At 37.4% G+C, this 23,455-nt stretch overlaps 1 protein-coding gene across 1 annotated transcript in view; it reads left to right on the forward strand.

Moving 5' to 3' along the window:
* LOC150090042 (muscle calcium channel subunit alpha-1-like) overlaps positions 1–23,455 on the forward strand; it is a 1,145,904-nt gene that overhangs the window by 690,122 nt on the left and 432,327 nt on the right. The window contains exon 23 of the mRNA XM_090389719.1: positions 18,215–18,321. Within this exon, the coding sequence (XP_090245845.1) occupies positions 18,215–18,321 (107 nt within the window). The remainder of the gene's footprint in view (positions 1–18,214; positions 18,322–23,455) is intronic.

Consider the following 23,455-nt stretch of genomic DNA (forward strand, 5'->3'; position numbering starts at 1 on the left):
ATAACGATTTTGGGTATGTAACATAAATAATTTGTAAAAAAATAAATAATTAATACTTAACTTGATACGGAAGTTATATAAAGGGATTTCATAGATAACACTCAATACTGAAACATAAATATAGCGTTATAACTGTGTTGGGATATAAGTTTACGGTTTTAATTTTGTACTGAAATTGAAATTTTATTGAAATTAAATCGAAATCATGACTCAGACCAGAGCAGCAAAGCAAAAGGCTCAAGCTAATGGGAGTGCTGTGGCTCAGGGGAGAACTGAGGGGCGCAGTTGCCCTCTGAATTCAGCGTTGTTATGGGCCTATATGAGAGCTTGGACAGGGTGGATGCCCTTGAAGGATTAAAAGTGAGGGGCCCATCAAGCTCTCAGCTGCCCACACCAATGCCAGAGCTTGCACTTGGTCGTCACGCAACACAGCGGCAGCCCCCAAGGCAGAATGCGCTGGTCCCAAAGGAACTAGTAGTTGCTGGTGACTCTATTGTCAGGGAAACGGGAAACATGCTTTGTAAAAAGGATAGGTGGAACAGGACCAGGGTATGTCTGCCAGGGGCAAAGGTTAATGACGTTGTAGAGCGGATATCATCTTTTCAGGGCACAAAAGGTGATATAGTTGTACACGTTGGCACAAATGATATTAAGAGTAGGAGACCGGCGGAATTACTTAACAAGTACAGGTCACTGTTGAAAAAAAGCAGTGAATTAGGGTTGAATTTGAAAGTGTCTGCAATTCTGCCCACACACGATAGTAGGGATTATATATGATGAGAGCCCTGTCGATCAATTCGGCCCTGGAAAGATTGTGCAAGACTCAAAGGGTAGAATTTTTTTCAGCCTGGTCTGTACTTGTTAACAGGAGAGACTGCTTCTACAGGGATGGGATACATTTAAATAGAAAGGGTGCAAGAATGTTTGCTGATGCTATCGAGGCAGTGTTAGGTGGGTCGGAAAACTGCTAGATTGGGTGGGATACAAGGACTAATAGATTAACAGTAGCCTGGCAGAGGTGAAAGTGATTCTTGCACTGCTTCTATTGGAATCAGCCGCAGCCTGGAAAATAAGATGCAGGATATTTCAGAGACTGCTGGGAATCATTGGGGTACAAGTAAACACATGGGTTGTGTTAGGGTAGCTAAGAAAGAGAACAGGTGCATATATACTTGCGTGTACACCAATGCTAGGAGTTTAGTAAATAAATTTGATGAATTTGAGGTATTGCTCAAAACATCAAAGGCAGATATTGTGGGGATTTCAGAGACGTGGTGTCACACAGATATAAGGAATGCAGAACTGGAATTTGTCGAGTACAATGTCTACAGAAAGGATAGACAGGATAGGAATGGAGGAGGGGTTATGCTATTAGTTAAGAAACACATAAAATCCAAGGAAGTGAAGCCAGTCGACATTGCTGGACGGTGCAGTGTCGAGTCAGTTTGGTGTGACCTAAGCATTGAGAGATCAAAATTGAGAGTAGGAGTGTGCTACAGGCCTAATGACTCTGATGAGTATAATAAGAAATATTACAGGGAAATAGAGTGGGCCAGTAAATCAGAGAGTCTTATAATGGCGGATTTTAATTTCCCAGATATTGACTGGAATTTGGGGGCTGGTCACTCACACACTAGCAAGGCTTTTGTGGATTTATTGGATGATTGTTTTCTACATCAGCATGTTCGGGAGGCAGCTAGAGGGAGTAATACTCTTGATTTGATTATCAGTAGTGATTCTTCTTGCATTAAGAATCTGCAGGTAAATGAACCACTATGTGGCAGTGATCACAGTGTGCTGAAGTGGGATTTACTCAAAGAGGTAACTACCATTAGGGGTAAAGGGAAGGGTTATTTTTTGCTTTCGTAAAGGCGACTACGATGGACTAAGACAGTATTTAAATTCTATACAGTGGGACCAACTGATGATGTTACCAACAGCAAATTCAAAATGGGAAGCATTCAAAGAACTTATCTTGGAAGCTACTAGGCTTTACATACCAACTAAGAAATATTGTTCAAGGTTTAGGCCTAAGTGGATGTCAGATGAACTAATGAGACATATGGCAGAGAAGAAAAATGCATGGGATACATACAAATTAACACGTGACACAGAAGCCTATGATAGATACAACTTGATCTGTAACCAAGTTACAAAGGTGGTTAGGCAGGCGAAGGCAGATTACAAGAAATCTTTGGCAAGGGATGCAAAGAAATACAGCAAAGAGTTCTTTACTTATGTAAACTCTAGAAGGAAGGGGATGAATCATATTGGCCCACTTGATATTGATGGGTCAACTGTTGATGATCCTGCTCAGGTAGCTAACAAACTAAATGAATATTTTGCATCGATATTCACACATGAGGAGTTATTCAGCGAGGGGAATGCCAGAGGTGTTTTCAACTGTAGCAGTAAGCTAGAGAATCTTGTAATAACTGAGAGTAAAGTGGAGGAGAAATTGTTGAAGATAAATACAAGAAAGGCACCTGGGGTGGATGGGATCTATCCAGTTATATTAAAGGAGGCAGTAAAGGAAGTAAGCAAACCCTTAGCCATAATTATGAGAGCTTCCTTGGACTCAGGGGAAGTTCCCATGGACTGGAGATGTGCAAATGTGACCCCAATTCACAAAGGAGGATCAAAGGGCGACACAAGTAATTATAGACCTGTTAGTTTAACTTCTGTTCCTGGAAAATTAATGGAGGCACTGGTTAAAGAAGCACTGCAGGATCATCTAGACAAGACTTCAGTTATAGCTCAGACACAGCATGGTTTTGTTAAGGGGAAGTCTTGCCTGACCAATTTGATTGGATACTATGATGCAGTCACAAAAGAACTGGAATTAGGGAATAACTTTGATATTATATACTTGGATCTTAGAAAGGCTTTTGATACTGTTGCACATGGAAGACTGCTGCGCAAATTGGAGCAGTGTGGCATTGGAGGCAAATTGCTGCTATGGATAAAGGGGTGGTTGAGGGGGAGAAGACAGAGAGTGGTAATCAATGGACACTGCTCATCGTGGACTAATGTTATTAGTGGAGTCCCTCAGGGTTCAGTATTGGGTCCATTATTGTTTTCTGTATTTATATATGATATTGATGATGGTATATCAAGCTTAATGTCCAAGTTTGCAGATGATACAAAGGTTGGCAGGGTTGTCAAGGACACTACTGACACTGTGCTACTGCAACAGGATCTGGAATGGTTGAGCAGATGGACTGAGAGGTGGCAAATGAAGTTTAACATTGACAAATGTAAAGTACTACATATGGGGAACAGCAACCCCAGAGCAACATATCAACTCTGTGGTACTACACTGACAGTGGTAGAGAATGAAAGGGACCTGGGGATGGTTGTGCAGGCAGATATGAAGTTTTCTGAGCAGTGCAGACGGGCTGCAAGAGTAGCTCATGGTGTATTGTCAATGATATATAGGAATTTTTCTAGCAGGGATAAGGAGGTGATTATTCCCTTGTATAAGGCAATGGTCAGGCCACACTTAGAGTACTGTATACAGGTCTGGAGGAATCATTTCAAGAAGGATGTAGAGATGCTGGAACGAGTACAGAGCAAGGCAACAAGATTGGTGAATGGAACAAAGGGGTGCTCTTACGAAGAAAGGCTTAAATTTTGCAAATTACAGTGTCTGGAGACTAGGCACCAGCGAGGTGATCTGATATTGGTGTATAAAGTCTTGAATGGTTTGAGCATGCTCAATGCTGATGGGATTCTTCCTCTTGCTCAGAATAATCACCTGAGAGGGCATAAATTCAAATTGAGGAAAGACAGATGTAAGATAGACATGAGGAAATTTGCCTTTAGCCAGTGGGTGATTGGTTGGTGGAACAGACTTCCATCCCTTGTCATGGAAGTTGATAGCCTAAATAAGTTTAAGGCTCAGATGGACAGGTATTTCGAACTAACAGAGGGGTGAAGTGGAAGTGGTTATTTTTTATTTATTTATTTATTTTATTATTTTTTTTTGGCTGATGCTGCATAAGCTTGCTTTGTTGCATCAAATGCCTCTACTAATGCTAAAGTGAATGCTGACATTGAATGTTTAAGGGTATGTATGAATGAAGAGAAACTCATTGTAAATGTAATGGAATCATCTGAAATTTGTAGTGATGAAGATGAGGAACCTACCGTGGTTGAACAAAAAGTTTCAGTGAAAGCTGCTCATCAAGGATTAGAACTTGTATGTCGATATTTTCAAGCGCAGCCTAACTGTGAAAGTGAAATAACTGCTATTGCTCACCTTCATAATTCTCTTTTAAAACATGTTCTACCATTTAAATAGTGTATTTGAACAGATTATTTTAAAGTATGAAACAATTCTCCTGTTAGGTTTTGATAGAAATGTAGCATATGTAATGAAATTTACAATTTAATTGTAACCTTAGTGCACTCTACAATCAATGCAAAATTTACACTCATAATTTTCTTGTTTAATACTATAGTACATATTATAAATAAGGTTATACTGTATTGTATTAGCAGCATTACATTAAATTTTCAAGCTTTTGCTTGTTTTGTTGCTGATTTTATGAACAATCGATATAACGTCCTTCCAATATAACAACTGTTTTTCTCATTCTCCTACAGAGTCATTATATTGAGCTTTGACTGTATTTCTTTAACCAACGACTCCTTTATTTTCCATGGAACAAAAGTTAAGCTAACAGGTCTGCAATTAGTCATCCCCCTTTGTGAAATGTGGATACAGTTGCACTTTTTCAGTCCACAGGTTATACTTCCCCTGAATCCAAGTATGCTCTCATGATTATGGCTAAGCATCTGCTTATCTCTTTTGCTGCTTCCCTTAATAATTAGATAGATCCCATCTACTTATCCCTTTCTTAAAGGGATCCCTACAGATCCCTTTCTTATGTTTATCTTATGTTATGGAGCCCAGGAGCCTTTCTTATGTTAATCTACCCCAGGAGCCTTTCTTATGTTAATTTGTCTTCCACCTACTTAGTACAAAAGCATTCAACTTCCTGTTAGAGTTCGATAAGCTTCTGGAATTAACTTCTCTAAAGAATTCCTTTTGTGGGAATGTAGCTGCAGAATACTCATTCAGTTTGTCAGCAACCTAAGCAGGATCATTAACAGTCACACTGCTGATATCAAGTAGACCAATGTAATTCAGCCCATTCCTTGTATTGTTAATATAAGTAAAGAAATCTTTGTTGCATTTCTTGGTATTTTTTGCCAGAGACTTCTTGTAATCTGCCTTAGCTTGCCTAACCTCCTTTGTGACTTGATTACAGATTAGTTTGTACCTACCATTGGCTTCTGTATCACCAGATAATTTATATGCATCCCATGAGTTTTTCTTCTCAATCACAAGTCTCGTCAGTTTTCACTCGCACAGTAGTAAGACTTTTAGATTTATTGGACGACTGTTTTCTACACCAGCATGTAGAAGAGACAATGAGAGAAAGCAGTACATTTGATCTGGTTATCATTAGTGACTCTTCATGCATTATGGATCTGCAAATAAATGAACCACTAGGTGGCTCAATTCTGATGTAATCCTTTAATCATAATTGAGACCAACTACACACTTGGGTGGGGGCATAAATTCAAATTGATTAAGGATGGTTGCCGGGATAGATCTGCAGAAATTTACCTTCAGCCAGTGGGTAGTTGATTGCAATAAAAATTCCTTTTTTTTGTTGTAACAGTGGGTTGTTTGAATGCATTTGATTAACTTAACAAATTATTAGAGGGAATGAACAGATGCGGGAAGTACCGTATTTCCCCATGTATAAGACGCACCTTTTTTCGAAAAATTTGGGGTCTAAAAACTGGGTGCATCTTATACAGTGGTTGTAGATTTTTTTTACTTGAATTTCCTGCTTTTTTGCACTTGTTGTCTTTGCGCTCATTGTTTCGCACTTTTTACCGGTATATTAGGTTATGTTTTGCCCGAAATTGCTCAGAAAAGATTTTCGTACAGTGCAGAATTCAAGTTAAAAGTGATCCAGTTTTCAAAAGTGAATGGAAATCGTGCTGCTGAACATAAGTTTGGTCCTCCTCCAACTGAGAAAACAATCCAAGATTGGCTACGGGAAGAAGAAACCGTACTGAAAACGCCACGGCAGAAGAAGGCCATGAGAGGTAAGTCAGCAAAATGGCCTGATTTAGAGAGGGAATTGAAGTTATGGATTGAGGAGCAAAGGGCAATTGGAATTCCTGTGTTCACAAAGATGGTTCAGCATGAGGCAAGAAGAATTGCTGATGAAAATGAAATTAGTGATTTCAAAGGAGGACACAATTGGTGCTTCAGGTTCATGAAATGGAATGGACTAAGCATGTGTACACGCACCAGACTTGCCCAAAAGATGCCTGAAAGCTATGAGCAGAAGGTCCTTGAATTTCATTGTTTTGTCATTCAATGTCGGAAGACACATCAATTTGAGTTGGGACAGATTGCAAATATGGACAAAGTCCCCCTTCAGTTTGATGTCCCAAGTAACAGAACTATTGATAAGAAGGGGGTGAAAACTAACCGTGAAGACAAGTGGACATGAAAAGAGCCATTATACAGTTCTAGCTTGTAGTGCCAACAGAACCAAGCTGCCTCCTATGCTGATTTTCAAACGCAAAACAATGCCAAAAGAAGACATTCCTCAAGGAATGATTGTCCACGTTCATGACAAGGGTTGGATGGATCAGGATGGGATGAAGATCTCTGGTTTGAGAAAGTTTGGAGCAGGAGACCAGGTGGGCTCTTACGCAAACCTGCCCTATTGGTGCTTGATCAGTTCAGGGCACACATGACAAAAAATACAAAGAAGATTGCTGCAGAGCAAAAAAACAAAACGCCGTCATACCTGGAGGCTTGACATTCCAGCTCCAACCACTTGATGTCAGCATTAACAAACCCTTCAAAGCTGCCATGAGAGATGAATGGAACCAATGGATGAAGTCTTCTGGGGACAATTTGACACCAGCAGGAAGAGTGAAGAAACCAACTATAGGAGAAGTTTGTACCTGGGTGAAAAGATCCTGGGATAATATCAAGATTGAGATCGTTGTCAAATCATTTAAGAAGTGTGGCATTTCAAATGCCATAGATGGAACTGAGGATGAGGCAGTATATGAAGATAGTGATTCGTCATCAGACGCAGATGAGGACAAGCTAATGGACAGGAGTGGATTAAGGTCGGTTGAGTCCCCGGGTGCAGAAGAAAATATTGGGCCCCTTAAAAAAAGAGAGAGAGAGACAGGGAAAATAAAAATACATGTTAACCATTTTTTTAAATAAATAAAAATATTATGTACTATTAATAATAATAATAATAAAATCTTTAATTGCAATGATAGACATACAATTAGTTCCCGTCACGGCATGGTGGTGCCAGGGGTTTACAAAACATATTTACAAAAGATACATAAGAAAAACATAAGTTACATCAGATTATTAACAAAGCACAGTTTTACATTTTCAGTTCGACGAGGATACCCTTCCTGTATTTTTTTATTATTGACCACTTCTTGGAGGTCTCCGTCGATGGCTTGCAGTGAGAGCAGCATTTGCTTTGGCAGGAATCTGTCGGTTAGTACTAATCGGTTACGGTTTGCTAGCAGCTGTGCTGAAGACCGGAGATAAGGGGGGGAGGAATGCGCCAAGAGCAGTGATCCCAGAAGTTCAGCTCTGTAATTTTACCGGTGGCCATCTTGATGGTGAACAGCAGCCTTCTTTCTCCGATGTAGGACCGGAGCCTGCGTAGTTGAAGAGCTTCTGCTAACTGCATTGATTTGAGAGCTGGGGGAAGATGGAGTTTGCTGTTGGCCCATTTTAGAAGCCAGAATTCGGCAGAGAATATTCTTTTAACGTTGGATTCGGCGGCCGAGGCCCATATCTCTGAAGCATACAGTATTGTCGGGTAAAGGATTGATACGATGTATCTTTTTACCAGTTGTGGATCGGTGGTGTGGAGCAGCTGTTGTTTGGTGACCCAGCGTAGTGAATTCAGCCTCGACTGTATGAGGTTTATGTGATCATTGAAAGATAGTTTGGAGTCGAAAACGACCCCCTCAATCTTTGTGTGTTTCAACACTTGGAACTGAGGAGCCGTTAAGCACAGGCTCCAACGTTGTTGGGATGCCCTTTAGAGAATAAGTTATTTGTGCTGATTTTAGGGGGTTGATTTGGAGGTTGAAGGTATTGAGGTAGTCAGCCATGTCCTGCAGTTTGCTAGTGATTTGCTGAGTGATTTCGGCTGCCGAGTTGGATGGCGATATTCTAGTAAGGAACTTGACATCGTCAGCATATGTGATCCAATTGCACTTATTGGTCACAAATGGCACCATGATTGCTGAGAAGAGAATGCCAGACAGGACCCCCCCCCCCTTGAGGTACACCGGCAGTTATGTGACGCGTGAAGGTCTTTGTTCCGATCTTTAGAACAAGGGTCTTCTTCAATAGGAGAGATTCTAGGAACCAGAGAAAATCGCCGTGAAAATTGAAGTAGTTTTCTAAGAGACGTAGGAGATTAGGTATATAGATGGCATCAAATGCGGAATGGATGTCAAGATATATAACTGACAATTCCTGTCTTTGTTCGAAGGCATCTAAGATGTGCAGAGTGGTTGTTACAAGGTTAGTTACAGTTGACCTTCCTGATATTCCATAGTGTATTTGCTGAGGACTGTCATGGAGAATTTGATGGGTCACAGACGGTAGCAATGCTTTCTCCAGAATTTTTAGCAATACAGAGGCGCAAGCGATGGGCCTGTGTTGGCTTGGGAGCGTCGATTGTTGGTGCTTAGGAAGGGGCCAGACAGAGTACCTGTTCCACTGGGGTGGAAAGAAATGAACTTCGAGGCATCTGTTGTATAGGTTGAGGAGTGAGTCGATGATGAAGACACTTAAACATTTGATTATGAACTGGGGGATGCCATCGTCACCGGTGGTTGTTGTGAGAGGGAGAGTATTAATGTTTTATTTCCAATAAAATTTGAATATAATATATGTATAATATAATTAATAATAATCACAAAGTTTTGAACTAATATGTTCAACTAATTTGTTAGGGTTTTGCGTGGGCCCTTCAGAAGTCGGGGCCCAAGGTGCACACCCGGTGCACCCGCCGTTAAATCCGCCTCTGCTAATGGATGGGAGTTTTGGCAGTGATGAGTTGTATGAATTTTATGATGAATAAAACTTGAGTTCAATAACTTTTATGTAATACATATTTTTTCAAATTTCGGGCCCCAAAATTAAGGTGCGTCTTTATACGTGGGGAAATATGGTATGTTTTTTTTTTTAATTGTTACTGCATCAGCATGCTTTCTTGGGTAATCTGCTAATACTAAGACTAAATTTTATTAAAAACTAATATAATTAAAGATTTACTTTCAAAGAAAATAAATTTTGTTTTCAACTCAATTTGCATTCTCAGTAGAGTCTAGAAATATGAGCCAAAATTACACCATTTCCTCTCAGTAAACTTGCCAATCAGAACTACAAAGGAACAGTGAGAGACAAATGCAGAGACAATATTTGTTGAACTTCAAAACAGGTTGATGCAGTAAACCTACCTTTACCCAAGATGTTTTATTGATATGGTAAAAAAAACAAGGAAAAAAAAGATTATTCGTATGCTGATATAATCCAGTGAGCTGTTAATATTGAATGCACTCATAGCAGAAGCTATGCAACTTTATGAATAACTTTGGTAAATTGCAAACTTTGTTTAGCCTACAATACTTTCTGTCGTGAATTTTTTAAAAAAAAAAAAAATGTGTTTCTTTACTAAATTGAAAAGTGTGTGCTAGCTCCAAATGTAATTCATCAATATCAAATTGCCCAACTGGGTTATTGGAAAAGTTAAATTAATTTACTGACATGTACACAATTAAGCATGAAATATAACAAGTTATCCCAAGTCATACTTGGCATTTTAATAATTCCTCATAGCAATGCCATGTGTCAGAGAATATTCAACCAAGTGAAAAAACAACTGAATTTAGATCTTTTCTTTTCGTTGCCATTTTGGAAATTCTCTTGACAGATAAGCCTGAAGGACAGTGCCATTATTTTTGGCTCAACATTTCTGAAAGTTTGCTACAGTACCTTTCTTGAAGCATGCATTATCAGTTGATGTCTAAAAGACAATTCAATCAGAAATCCACAGATGGAAAAATAAATAAATAAATAAATGAATACCCATTTATTGTAAAATGAGCAAAATGAATACTGTTGTTGTACAAGCCCTTCAGAACCCAAAGGCCAGGAGTTAACAATGTAAGATACGTAAAGAATAAGCAAAAATATTCAAAACTTACAAATAGATTAAAAGTTACGAATTTGGCAATACAAAATTGAGAAAATTAAGATATTATACAATGAAAAATGAGACATTTATATAAAACAAAAATTAAAAATGAGAATTATACAATACAAGATTTCCAGGATTGAAGTGGGAGAAGACTGAAGAATTGTTTCATATTTTTTATCAGTGATGAATCTCTTGGAATCTTAGTCTAGTTCCTGAATGATAGAGAACAGTTGTTTAGATGAAACCTGTGTTATGCAGAGTCTGTTGCTGTGACATATAAGTGCTGGTTTTGTCCTAAGTCCAGATGGTAGAACCTGCCACGAACACTGCTCCCAGATGTTTGGCTCGGAGATGATGCCTACAAACATTTTTAATGTGAAAATGATTCTTCTCTTCTGAATAGTTGTAGGAAAATATGACCATTTTTTATCAGTGATGAATCTCTTGGAATCTTAGTCTAGTTCCTGAATGATAGAGAACAGTTGTTTAGATGAAACCTGTGTTATGCAGAGTCTGTTGCTGTGACATATAAGTGCTGGTTTTGTCCTAAGTCCAGATGGTAGAACCTGCCACGAACACTGCTCCCAGATGTTTGGCTCGGAGATGATGCCTACAAACATTTTTAATGTGAAAATGATTCTTCTCTTCTGAATAGTTGTAGGAAAATATGACCATTTTTTATCAGTGATGAATCTCTTGGAATCTTAGTCTAGTTCCTGAATGATAGAGAACAGTTGTTTAGATGAAACCTGTGTTATGCAGAGTCTGTTGCTGTGACATATAAGTGCTGGTTTTGTCCTAAGTCCAGATGGTAGAACCTGCCACGAACACTGCTCCCAGATGTTTGGCTCGGAGATGATGCCTACAAACATTTTTAATGTGAAAATGATTCTTCTCTTCTGAATAGTTGTAGGAAAATATGACCATTTTTTATCAGTGATGAATCTCTTGGAATCTTAGTCTAGTTCCTGAATGATAGAGAACAGTTGTTTAGATGAAACCTGTGTTATGCAGAGTCTGTTGCTGTGACATATAAGTGCTGGTTTTGTCCTAAGTCCAGATGGTAGAACCTGCCACGAACACTGCTCCCAGATGTTTGGCTCGGAGATGATGCCTACAAACATTTTTAATGTGAAAATGATTCTTCTCTTCTGAATAGTTGTAGGAAAATATGACCATTTTTTATCAGTGATGAATCTCTTGGAATCTTAGTCTAGTTCCTGAATGATAGAGAACAGTTGTTTAGATGAAACCTGTGTTATGCAGAGTCTGTTGCTGTGACATATAAGTGCTGGTTTTGTCCTAAGTCCAGATGGTAGAACCTGCCACGAACACTGCTCCCAGATGTTTGGCTCGGAGATGATGCCTACAAACATTTTTAATGTGAAAATGATTCTTCTCTTCTGAATAGTTGTAGGAAAATATTATATATTGAATGTATTAAATCCTGCTAATCCAGTGCAGTGAAGTGGAATAGTTCTGAATTTGTTGATCCTTACACATGTAACAATGTCTTTAAGACTTTTTTCATTTTAAATAATTATTTTGACAATCCACTTTCACTAAATGTTATCACCTTTCTCTTCATTTTTAGTGTAGTTGCCTTTCTACTACCTAATTTTTATATTTGTTTTGTTTTTTTATTTATCACTTGAACACTGATTTTCCTATTATCAGCCATATTTAAGGTTTAAATTAATAAAAGCTACTTAAAGTAAAAAATCAAAAACATATTACACACAAATATTTAATACCTGCAAGCAGACTAAAAAAAATCAACAAAAATATATTACACACAGCTATTTAATACCTGCAAGCAGACTGACTATGAGATATACGTTTCTATATATGGACAGAAGAAGAACTGGTCAGTAGCATGGAATAAGTGTACGTCAGACTGCCATAATCGTATATTTAAATGCCTTTAAAGAAGTTATTTTTTTGTATTACCAACATTATTATTATTTGATTTTTTTTATAGATAACATTCATGTGTGTGAATTTTATATTTTCTGTGTTGGTGCTGTATTCTACTATTTGATAAAGTATAATAGTAAAACATGTAAACTGTACTGCTGTAAGTGCAAGTCAAACTTCCATTATTACACGGGTGGTAATTCTGAAGTGATGTCGGAACCTGAGTGCCAAATGTTCCTCATGACCATGATTTTCAGTGCTTTTCAGAGCCATTAGTGGGATAAACAGGCTTTTTCATATATAGTTATTTTTGTTTAATCAGTTATTTTCGTTTTTTAGTTGGTATGAAAAGCCTAGAGCCTTGCTGCAACCGGCTAGCTCCTCGTTCAGTGTAAAAAATACACAAATGCTAAATGATCTACAAGTGAAAATGAAAGTGGACTACATTTTCAGAAACGACTTGGCAAATGGAAAAGGACAATTATTTTGGGATGCTGGAATATTCAAGGGCTTTCAACTAAAAGAAACTTTCTTCTGGGTGAACTGCAAAAATTCAATTTAGACATTGTTGTGTTATCAGAGACAAAGAAAAAGGGACGTTGAGAGGAAATAATGGGAGAATACTACCATTTTTTGAGCAAAGTCGATAAGAGTGAAAGAGAAAGAGCAGGAGTTTCTATTGCTGTTAAAAAGAAATTGAGACATAACATCAAAAAGTGGCAATTTTATTAATGAAAGAATGATCTCATTGGAATTGACAATTTATGGGAGAGAAATATGTATTTTGGGAATATATACCCTGACTAATGACACTGCTGATACCTTGAAGGATGAATTTTGTGAAGATCTGTGAGAACCAATAGAAAAAATCCCCAAGAGCAAAGAGATATTTTTAATGGGGGATTTCAATGCAAGAGTAGGAACTGAACAAAATAGCAAAGTTATTGGAAGATTTGGAAAGAAAGAGAGGAACAACAACGGAGATAGACTATTCAATCTTTATGAACAGTTTGACTTGAGAATAAACAACACATTTTTCCAACACAAGGATATCCATAAATATACTTGGTCACAGGAGATAAGACAAATTAGATCAGTTATAGATTACATTATTTTGAAACATTCAGGGACATATGTATTGAAAAATGTCAGAGTTTATAGAGGAGCTGAATGTGGATTTGACCATTTTCTTGTTAAAACAACACTGAGGTGGAACTGGATTAAGAAAATAAGAGTGGACAACCAACAATTCAGGGAAGGAGAAATGCTACAAGTGGATTAATTTAACGTTGAACTATTTCAGGACAACAGCATTAGAAACAACTTCACCGGGAGCGTGAAATTGTTTCTAAGTCAATTTTAGGAGTCAATTTAAGAAGTCAATTTTAGCAAGACTGAAATGTTGTCTTCAGGATCAGGACACATTCTAAATATTGCAGGTTTTAAAATCAAACAAGTCGATAAATTCAAATATTTGGGATCAATCTTCCAAAGTAATGGATCATCCCAAGCAGAGATCAATAAGAGAATTGCAGATGGCAGAAAGGCTATCAGCATGTTAAATTCTAAATAAAACAAATAAACTTATATTTCAAACGATTGTAAAAAGTCTTTTCTATTGTATGGAGCTGAAACCCAGACGTTGAATAGGCAAGGGGAAAACAAATTACTCTCCACAGAAATGGATTTTTGGAAACGCTCAGCCAAGAACTTCTAGAAGAGACAGAAAATGGAATGAAGACATAAGAGAGAAAATGGAAGTGAAAAAGAATATTATTAACACTATCAAAGAAAAGTGTTTAACTTTGTATGGACATGTAAAATGAATGCATGAAACCAGATATCCAAAGGCTATCCTGGAATGTATACCTCCTGGAAGAAGAAGAGGAAGACCTAGGAGGATATGGATGGATGGAGTATGGGAGTACATGACAGCCGGAAGTTTAACCAACCAAGACATCTTGAACTGCATTTTATGGCAGGAAAAAATTCCTACCAAAAAATAACTTGTAGGCTGAGGAAACCCATTGTAAATGAAAACACTCCTTTTGAAGAGAAGAGAAGAGATGAAAAGTTTAGTAGCTTCTGTGATTATTTCCACGAATGGTTTCCATTTAGAATTTGTTGTTAGTAATAACATTAGTTGATTTTACTCAATAGAATTTTAAAATAGTCTGAGACCTCATTTGTCTCCTTTACAAAACCAAAACTCCTCATATTCAAATTCTACATCCCTTATATCTGAGTTACACCATGTCTCTGATATTGCTACAGTGTGTGCATTTGATGACTTGATCGGCACTTCACTTTACCCTTGATGGTAGTTACATCTTTAAGTAAATCCCATATCAATAGAGTGTGATTACTGCCACCTAGTGGTTCTTTTATCTGCAGATTCTTAATGTATCGAGAATCACTGCTGGTAATCAGATTAAGAGTATTGTTCTTTAATTTTCCTCTCTAACATGCTTCAGCAGAAAACAGTCACCCCAGTAAGTCCACAAAAATGGTAGTATTTGATTGACCAACCCAAAATTTGTTTTCAATGTCTAGAAAGTTAAAACTCCTGTTATAAGACATTCTGATTTATTGGTGCACTCTATTTCTCTGTGCAGTTGTTTGTTGTACTCTCACAGTCTTTTGACCTATAACACACTCTTACTCTCATTTTTGTTGTCAGTGCTGATGTCACATCAAAATTACTCAACATTGCACTGACCACCCATGTTAACTGGATGCACCATCTTAAATTTTATATGCTTTTTAATTAAGAGCATAGCCCTCCCACTCCTGTCCTGTCTCTCTCTTCTATATACATTGTACTCCTCATATTCAAATTCTACATCCCTTATATCTGAGTTACACCATGTCTCTGATATTGCCACAATGTGTGCATTTGATGTCTTGATCGGCACTTCAGATTCATCATATTTATTTTCTTTGCTCCTAACATTGGTGTACATGACATTATACATGCCTTGTTCTTGCCCTTGGTTACCCTAACACAGCCCATGTATTTCCTTGTTCCATGATGACCACAGCAAGCTTTGAAATCCCTATTACCTTGCTTTCCCAGCTGCTGTATGTTCTACTGGAAGCAGTGCAAGAATCACTTTCACTTCTGTCAAAGACCATTGTTAATCTATTAGTCTGTGTATCCGTCCCAAGCTAGCAGTTTTCCAACCCACCTAAGGCTGCCTCGATAGTATCAACAAATATTCTTGTGCCTCTTCTAAGTGTACCCTATCCTGCAGAAGCAGTATCTGCTGTAAACACAGGCCACGCTGAGAAAAATTCTACCCCATGAGCCTTGCACAATCCCTCCAAGGCTGAATTGATTGACAAAGCTCTCATTGTGTACTCCTATCTCATTGTGTAATCCTATCGTGATTGTGCAGAATTGCAGTCACTTTCAAATTTAATTGTAACTCAGTTTTTTCCCAACATTGCCCTGTACTTTTAAGCATGTCTTTAGAACTCTTATAGTTAATGTAATTTATGCCAATGTGTACAACAATATCACTTTTTTGCCCATAAAAGATGATATCTGCTCTGCAACGTCATCAACTTTTGCACCTTGCCGACATATCTTGGTCATGTTCCACCTATCCATTTTGCACCATATATTTCCTGTTTCCCTGACAACAACTGACTCCTGTGGGATGCACATTCTGTCTTGATGGTTGTCCATGTTTTGTCTGATGTGCAAGGGCAAGCTCTGCTGTTGAGGTGGGCAGCTGAGAGCTTGATGGGCCTTCCCAACTTAATTCCTTTGAGGGAATCCAGCCTGTATAAACACCTATTATAGTTCTGACTTGGCATCTATTATCCTTACACTCTTTACATTGAATACACACAGAAGATCATCTCCCTTGGCTCAATCATGCCCCATTTCAGACAGATCTGCAAACATCAAACAAGTAGTACATATCATGAGGCCATTATTTGGAAGACAGCCTTTGATAACTATATTTAATAGGAGTTTTGCTTTATGACTTAGAGAACACTAAAAATCGATGATAGGAGACATTATTACCTCTAATTTTTGGGAAGAATGCCAGTGGAAGATTCCTCTTCAAACATTTTGGACCCTTCCTTTCCGCAGACTGTTGCACACAGACAGGTTGACCAGTTTGTGCTACCAAACATCTGTAGTCTAGATGTTGTGCCACCAAAAATTCATCGCCAACTGTGCCTACAGACGACATATTAGCACCCAACATTTCTCTCAAGCCTGTGCCTTCTTCAGAGGTGTCACATGTACAGCAGGAGATTGTCTGCCAATGATGAGAATATGAATATTAGTAGTGGAAAATGATGCAAGAAAGCAAGCTTATAGAGCATCAGCGAAAAAAAAAAAAAAAAAAACCCCTTCCCATATGCTAAACCAATCCCTGCTTTGGTTCCGTAACCTGACTATCAGTAGTTTTTATGCTCATCTCTTATGCATTCCTCATTGTATATGTATATATACAGTAAACCTTTGCTAATCCGGATATCTGATAATCTGGATTGAAATATAAAAAATTCTGTTCACAGTTCAGTACTTTGAAAGACACATGGGATTTAGAAGGGTAGATAAGTCACTCTGACTGTGCAGAGAGAGAGAGAGAGAGAGAGAGAGATGGAACATACATTACATTGTCTTGCGTGTTGTTCAGTATTGTTGTTGACTCTGAGTTATACGGATGTTATTGCTTCATTTGCGTACTTTTTTATACGTGTACATATATATATATATATATATATATACATAAGTTAACATAATTTATATAATTATTGGTTCTAAAGAATTGAAGAGGGGAATAAAAAGAAAACACGTTACTTTAACTATCATTAACACTCAAAGTGATAGAACAACTTAAATGGTGTTACTGGGGAAAAAAAAAAAAAAAAAAAAAGCTGAAGAATTTAGTATTGGCCAACAGACTGTGTCAGATATTAAAAAAACAAAAATAATCTATAAAGACATTTGCTTTAAAATTCAATGTGGGAGGTGATAAAAGCAGTGTATCAAATAGACAGACATTAAAAAAGACAATAAAGGTGTTGCTGGAAGAAGCTGTATTTAAGTGGTATTCACAGCAATGATTGCGCCTCCGGAGCCAGGTGGGAAGGAGCAGCAGTGCGTAGCACACGCTTCTTGATTAGACCGGGGTTCAAGCCTGTCACCATCAAATATGGAGGATGCGGAAAGGTCAGTGAATGACCACCGCATATCCCGGAGCAATATGGCCTTAGTTGCTAATGCTCCTAAAAAACAAATAACAAATAACAGCAATGATTAAGTGGCATTGGTGTGCAATACTAGCGCCACCTGATAATTTTATAAAAAGACAATACATTTATCCATCGATAGATGGATAAATGTATTAGATAAAGGCTCTACAGTGATATGTTTTTATTTATTTTCATCAGCATTACCTATATTTTATTTAATAAATTTTCCATTTATTTTTGTTCTAAGTTTTTGTTCTTTTAAGGCTATCTTTTGCTTCACTAATCTGGATGGCCTCTCCCCCAATTAATCTGGATTAGTGAGAGTTTAGTGTATATATATATGTTTATTTGTTTTGTCATAACAATTAGTTTTGTTTTTAAATTAACTTACTGTATATAAAATATTATTGTCATTCAATGTAAAACCTCTGGCACTGTCTGCTGTTAAGGCATTGCAAATCGTTATGAGTATTTTTTCTCTCTGTTGCAATAAAGAAGATTAAAATATTCAATGTTTGGGCAGTTCATATAATATCTGTCATGTTACTTTCATAGCTCAAAATAAAATTGCTACATTGCATATAACATTTTTATTTAAACATTAGAAGTTAGATATTTTATTTTCCTCTAAATTTGTAAATTGTGATCCACCTCTAAAACAGTTTTTCCCAATTTAGTTTGATGAGCATATTAAATTTGAATTTGTAAGGTAACATAGTGATTATTATTAAGGCAAAAGGTGTTAATATTTATAATATGTTAATTGACCTTTATTTCAGGCTATAACATATGGGCTGGTGCTACACAAAGGCTCTTTTTGTCGCAGTGCTTTCAATCTTTTGGATATATTAGTTGTTTGTGTTTCCTTAATCTCCTTTGGATTTGAGTAAGTTTGTATTCTATAATTTAGTATTTAAAATGATCAACTTTGTGATGTGATCAACTTTTTTACCATCTCACTAATAAATATATCTGTTGAAATAAGGTTAAAATATTATTATTAGTTACCATTGAAATATTATTATTAGTGAGAGAATAATATACCTGTTAAAATATGTTTGCATACTATTTCCTTGAAGGCTTTCTCATTAAACATAAGTTGTCCATAACTATCATGTTTTAGGCATCATCCAGGTCACTGAATTCATCCTGTCATTCATTTGTGGTAAGTTCTAGTAGATGCTGATTCAGATGTAAACTAAATCTTTCACAAAGCCATGCTCACTATAAATATATGGTCTGTTAACGTCCATGCCTTACTATGTGGTTCCATTAATAGTGTTGACTGACATGACTGCTTGTTGATATGATGTCACAGAAGTTTCTACCCAGTTTTTAAATGTAATTATATGTGGTCTTTCCTGTGTAATGCTTCATTTTCTAGAAATATGATATCATGATGCTAACGTTATTACAGATACTGTGGGGAAAGCCTACTTGTTGGTGAAGCCAGTATCATAGGGCACATAGTGCAATATCATATGGCTGTTGGGATAACACTGTTGCAGCATTTTTGTCAAAAAATGAGGAACTAATTACAAAAAAAAAAAAAAAAAAGAAAAGTACAATACTTGAGAAAGTATTGTACTTTTCTTGAGAAAATAGCTATTACAGATGCAAGAAAAACTGTAATAGCTACTTTCTTGCTTGAGAAAGTAGCTATTACAGATGCAAGTTCTGAAATTGTACTTCGTAGTGCTGGGGATGATAGGCTAAATAATGCTGACTGTTCCAGAGTTATATCACTCTCTTTAAAACCTTTGTTACAATAATAAAATAAGCACAAGCAATTTATTAATGATATTGATGAAGGTATATCAGGATTAATGTCTAAGTTTGCAGATGATACAAAAGTTGACAGGGTGGCTAATGACAGTAATCAGGGTAAGCTACTGCAACAAGACCTGAAAAAATTAGGGACATGGAACTGAGAAGTGGCATTTGAAGTTTAACTTTGACAAATTTAGGATGTAGAGTTGCTGGAGTGGGTATAGAGAAGGGCAGTAAGATTAGTGAAGGGAACAAATGGGTACTCTTACCGAGAAAGGCTTCAGTTCTGCAGATTGCAGTATCTGGAGACTAGGCACCCGTGCCTTTAGTCAGTGGATGGTTGATTATTATTATTATTACTAGCCATATAGTGCAAGGAAGCTTGAGGCTTATGCTGCACCAGCAAAATAAAAAAAAAAACTTCTGAGTTACCCAGAGAGAGAGAGAGAGAGAGAGAGAGAGAGAGAGAGAGAGAGAGAGAGAGAGAGAGAGAGAGAGAGAGATCACTAAGAAAGAGAAGATATCCAGTTCAGGACCCTGGGCGTGCCAAGCCCATATGCACCAGATGTGAGTCTCTGGGGTCTTGCTGGAACAAACTTTTGTCTGATGTTGAGGAAGTGGATAGTTTGAATACATTCAAGGAGGAATTAGACAGGCTTGTTGGAGGGGATGGATAGCTGAAATGGAAAGGGTTTTTTTTTTTTTTTTTTTTGTTGATGCTGTATAAGCTTGCTTACTTGTATCATTTACTACTACTAATAATAATACAGGTCGACCATCACTAATCTGGCAGCGTTGGGACCCACGGGGTGCCAGATTAGTGAGTTTGCCGGATCACAGGTGGTTATTTTAGCACATACACTTTACCTAACAGTTAACCATCCTTCCTTTAACATGTTGACTGCCAAGTTAATTTAAGAAAAAAATTCCCCAGGGACCAAAAAATATTTAGCAAATAATTTGATTAGTAATTGTAAAATAAATATTGTAATGTCAGTGTTGTTGCTTTTCACTTAAAATATCAAAAGAAAAGAGTTTTTTTATGTCGCATATATGTGGCCCAGTAGGTTACTTTATTTCTTGAGAAACCGTATCGGCCACATATGTGTGACGCTGTAACGGCATACATATGAAAGTCCACAGAGAACTGTGTTACTACTCTGTGTGAAGGTCATTTGTGATTAGTTTATTGCACGTGTGGCGAGCACTGCAATAAAACTAATTGTGATAAAATAAACTCTCAAATGTCGCAATAAGTTTGCCAGTATTGTTAGAGATTTTGTGAAAACAAGTTTGTTAGCGCACTGTATTATCCATCATATTGTGTTGCGTTTTCCGCAAGTTTGTACAAGTGGGTTGTAAAAAAAAAAAGCTAAAAAGGAATGGCTAAAAGAAAATTACTAAAATAAGAGGAACTGAGAGAAATTGCTGGAATTTACAACTAAGCAGAGTTAAACTTCTCACGTACACACTGCTGCCAAGTTTTTTTCAGAAGTTCAACTTTATCTGTTATGGACAATGTATGATGTTTGCGCTTTACACCACGAGAGGCACTTCCTTTATACATTGGAACCATGGCTGGGGCTAAATATGAGCAGATTGTAATAATAAATGCAGAAAAACAAGTAGAAATGGCCTGCCAGTGTTTACGAGTTTGTGCCAACAACTAATGCTGCAACCAACGCCCCAAAACAGTATCAGCTGGTCGGTGTGCGGACTGGGGAAATTTGAAATTACGTTCGCGGAAATTATGTCCGAATCAGTGGTGGAACCGGATTACCAGTGGCCGGATTAGTGATGGTCGACCTGTACTACTAATAAGTGCAAGGTACTGCATGTAGGTAGCAGTAATCCCAGATTAACGTACCAACTGTGTAGTACTACATTCGTGGAAAAAGATCTATGGTATGCAGTCAGATATGAAATTCTCTGCACAATGCAGAGGCTGCCAGGGCAGCCTCCCTGCATTGCTCAGAGAATTTCATCTATGATATATACAGGAGCTTTTGGGTTTCATCTATGATATATACAGGAGCTTTTGGGTTTCATCTATGATATACAGGAACTTTTCTAGCAGGGTAAGAAGGTGATTATTCTGTTGTATAGGTCAATGGTTAGGACACATCTTGAATGTAGATCTGGAATGGGTGCAGATCCCCCGAGCAATATGGCTTTAGTTGCTAAAGAACAACAAGATTGGCGAAGGGAACAAAAGGGTGGTGTTATCAAGAAAGGATTCATTTCTGCAAATTGCTGTATCTGGAGACTAAGCACCTACAAGGTGATCTAATTGTGGTGTTTAAGGCTTTGAATGGGTGCCTCCGTAGCCAGGTGGGCAGGAGCAGCAGTGCGTAGCACACACTTCTTGATTAGACTGGGGTTCGAGCCCGTGACCACCAAATACGGACGATGCGGAAAGGTCAGGGAATGACCACCGCATATCCCCCGAGCAATATGGCTTTAGTTGCTAATGCTCCTAAAAACCAAATAACAAACAAACAAACAGCTTTGAATGGATTGAGCAAGCTCAGTGCTGATGATATTCTTCCTCTTGCTCCAACTACACATAGGAGGGGGCATAAATTCAAATTGAGGAAGGATGATTGCAGAATAGATGTGCGGAGGTTTGCCATCAGTCAGGGGATCATTGATTGTTGTAACAAACTCTGAACAATCAACCTTGAATAAATTGAAGGAGGAACTAGGCAAATTATTGAAGGGAATATACAGTAGATGTGGGAGGGTTTTTTTTTTTTTTTTTTCCATTGAAGAATTAAGTTTTATTTCTTGAATTTTACTACAGTGGATTCCGGTTAGTTGGGTGACCGGTTAATCGGGACAGCCATTTATTTGGGGCAAATCTTAAAAAACAGAAACCAATATAGAAAATAGCCAGAGTTTACTTCACTTAATTGGGACAACATGCCATTTAATCGGAGCAGGAGACCGTAGCACTTGAGATTACCCTATGATTGTCTCTGACTGAACCATGTGGTTCGGTCAGATTTCTGGAGGTCACGACCATAAAACAATTAGCAGTCACCTGTTTATTGGACTTTTCTGTTAGTGCAATCTGTCATAAACGGATAGTAAACTCGATCTTATTGAATTTGTGATTATACTGACAGCTGGAATTCTGTGGGTTGTTATGGCAAAATGTGTTTACACTTCCATGAAATCTTCAATCATATAAAAAAATTAATTTTCAGAATTTTCTTTTCATTCCTATTTTTAAAGCTTCGTAATTTGTTACTCCATTCTCACTTGTGCGTATCATGTTTCTTGCAATTTGTGGGTGCCGTGTTCTTTTTTATTGCTCTTATTGCTTATCTTTTTGCTGTTTTAAATTTTAACCCCACCCACAGATGTCAATGAACAGAAATGTCAACTAGTTAGTATGTACATATTACAATACATATTAATTATTCCGATTTTCATGTATCATTTAATTTTTTAAAAGTAAGATAATAAAGGATAAATTTGTGCTTAATATATCTTTACTTTTATAGCCTGTGGATAATATTCCTCCTATTTTTGCTAATTAAAATCACTGTTTAATAGAATTAAAATGCAATTCACAAATGTGATCACAATGACTGGTGCTTACTACGCATCGTATAGTGAACAGTACTTTAGTATGGTGATTACCATTAACATGATTGTACAGTGAACCAATTGTAAAGTGGGGATCCATTGTATTTTTAACTATTTACGTGAAACTTCAGATAATTGGGGCAGCCGCTTAATCGGGCCAAAATTCTCTAGTCCCGATGTGTCCCAAATAACCGGAATCGACTGTACTAATAATTGCTTTAGTGCATCATACTGCTACATTCCTGCCTAGACTAGAACATGAATCAGAATTAAAACTTGAACTAGAATTAGAACTGGGTGCATTATAAGAAGAATTTGAGTCACTGAGCATTGACAGTTTAAGATGCTATATGGCATCTATGAATTTGATGGATTTCTGGGGGTTAGCGAATACATTTCAATTATAGAATACTTTTAAAGCAAAAATCACAGAAGCCCTGAATGCATACATACCCTTAAGAAAATATTGAAGGAGGGGATGTCAAAATGGATGACTGCGAAGCTGGCCGGTTAAATGGAGCAGAAAAAGACAGCATGGGATAGTTACAGAGTGATGAAAAGTACTGAAGCCTACAACAGGTACGTGTCCACATGTAATAGTACCACAAATAAGGTTAAGGAGACTGCACATGAGAAAGTATTGGCTAAGAGAGCAA

This window comes from Mastigoproctus giganteus, chromosome 2 (genome assembly GCF_048544385.1).
Source record: "Mastigoproctus giganteus isolate SK-2022 chromosome 2, ASM4854438v1, whole genome shotgun sequence".
Classification (NCBI taxonomy): Eukaryota; Metazoa; Arthropoda; class Arachnida; order Uropygi; family Thelyphonidae; genus Mastigoproctus; species Mastigoproctus giganteus.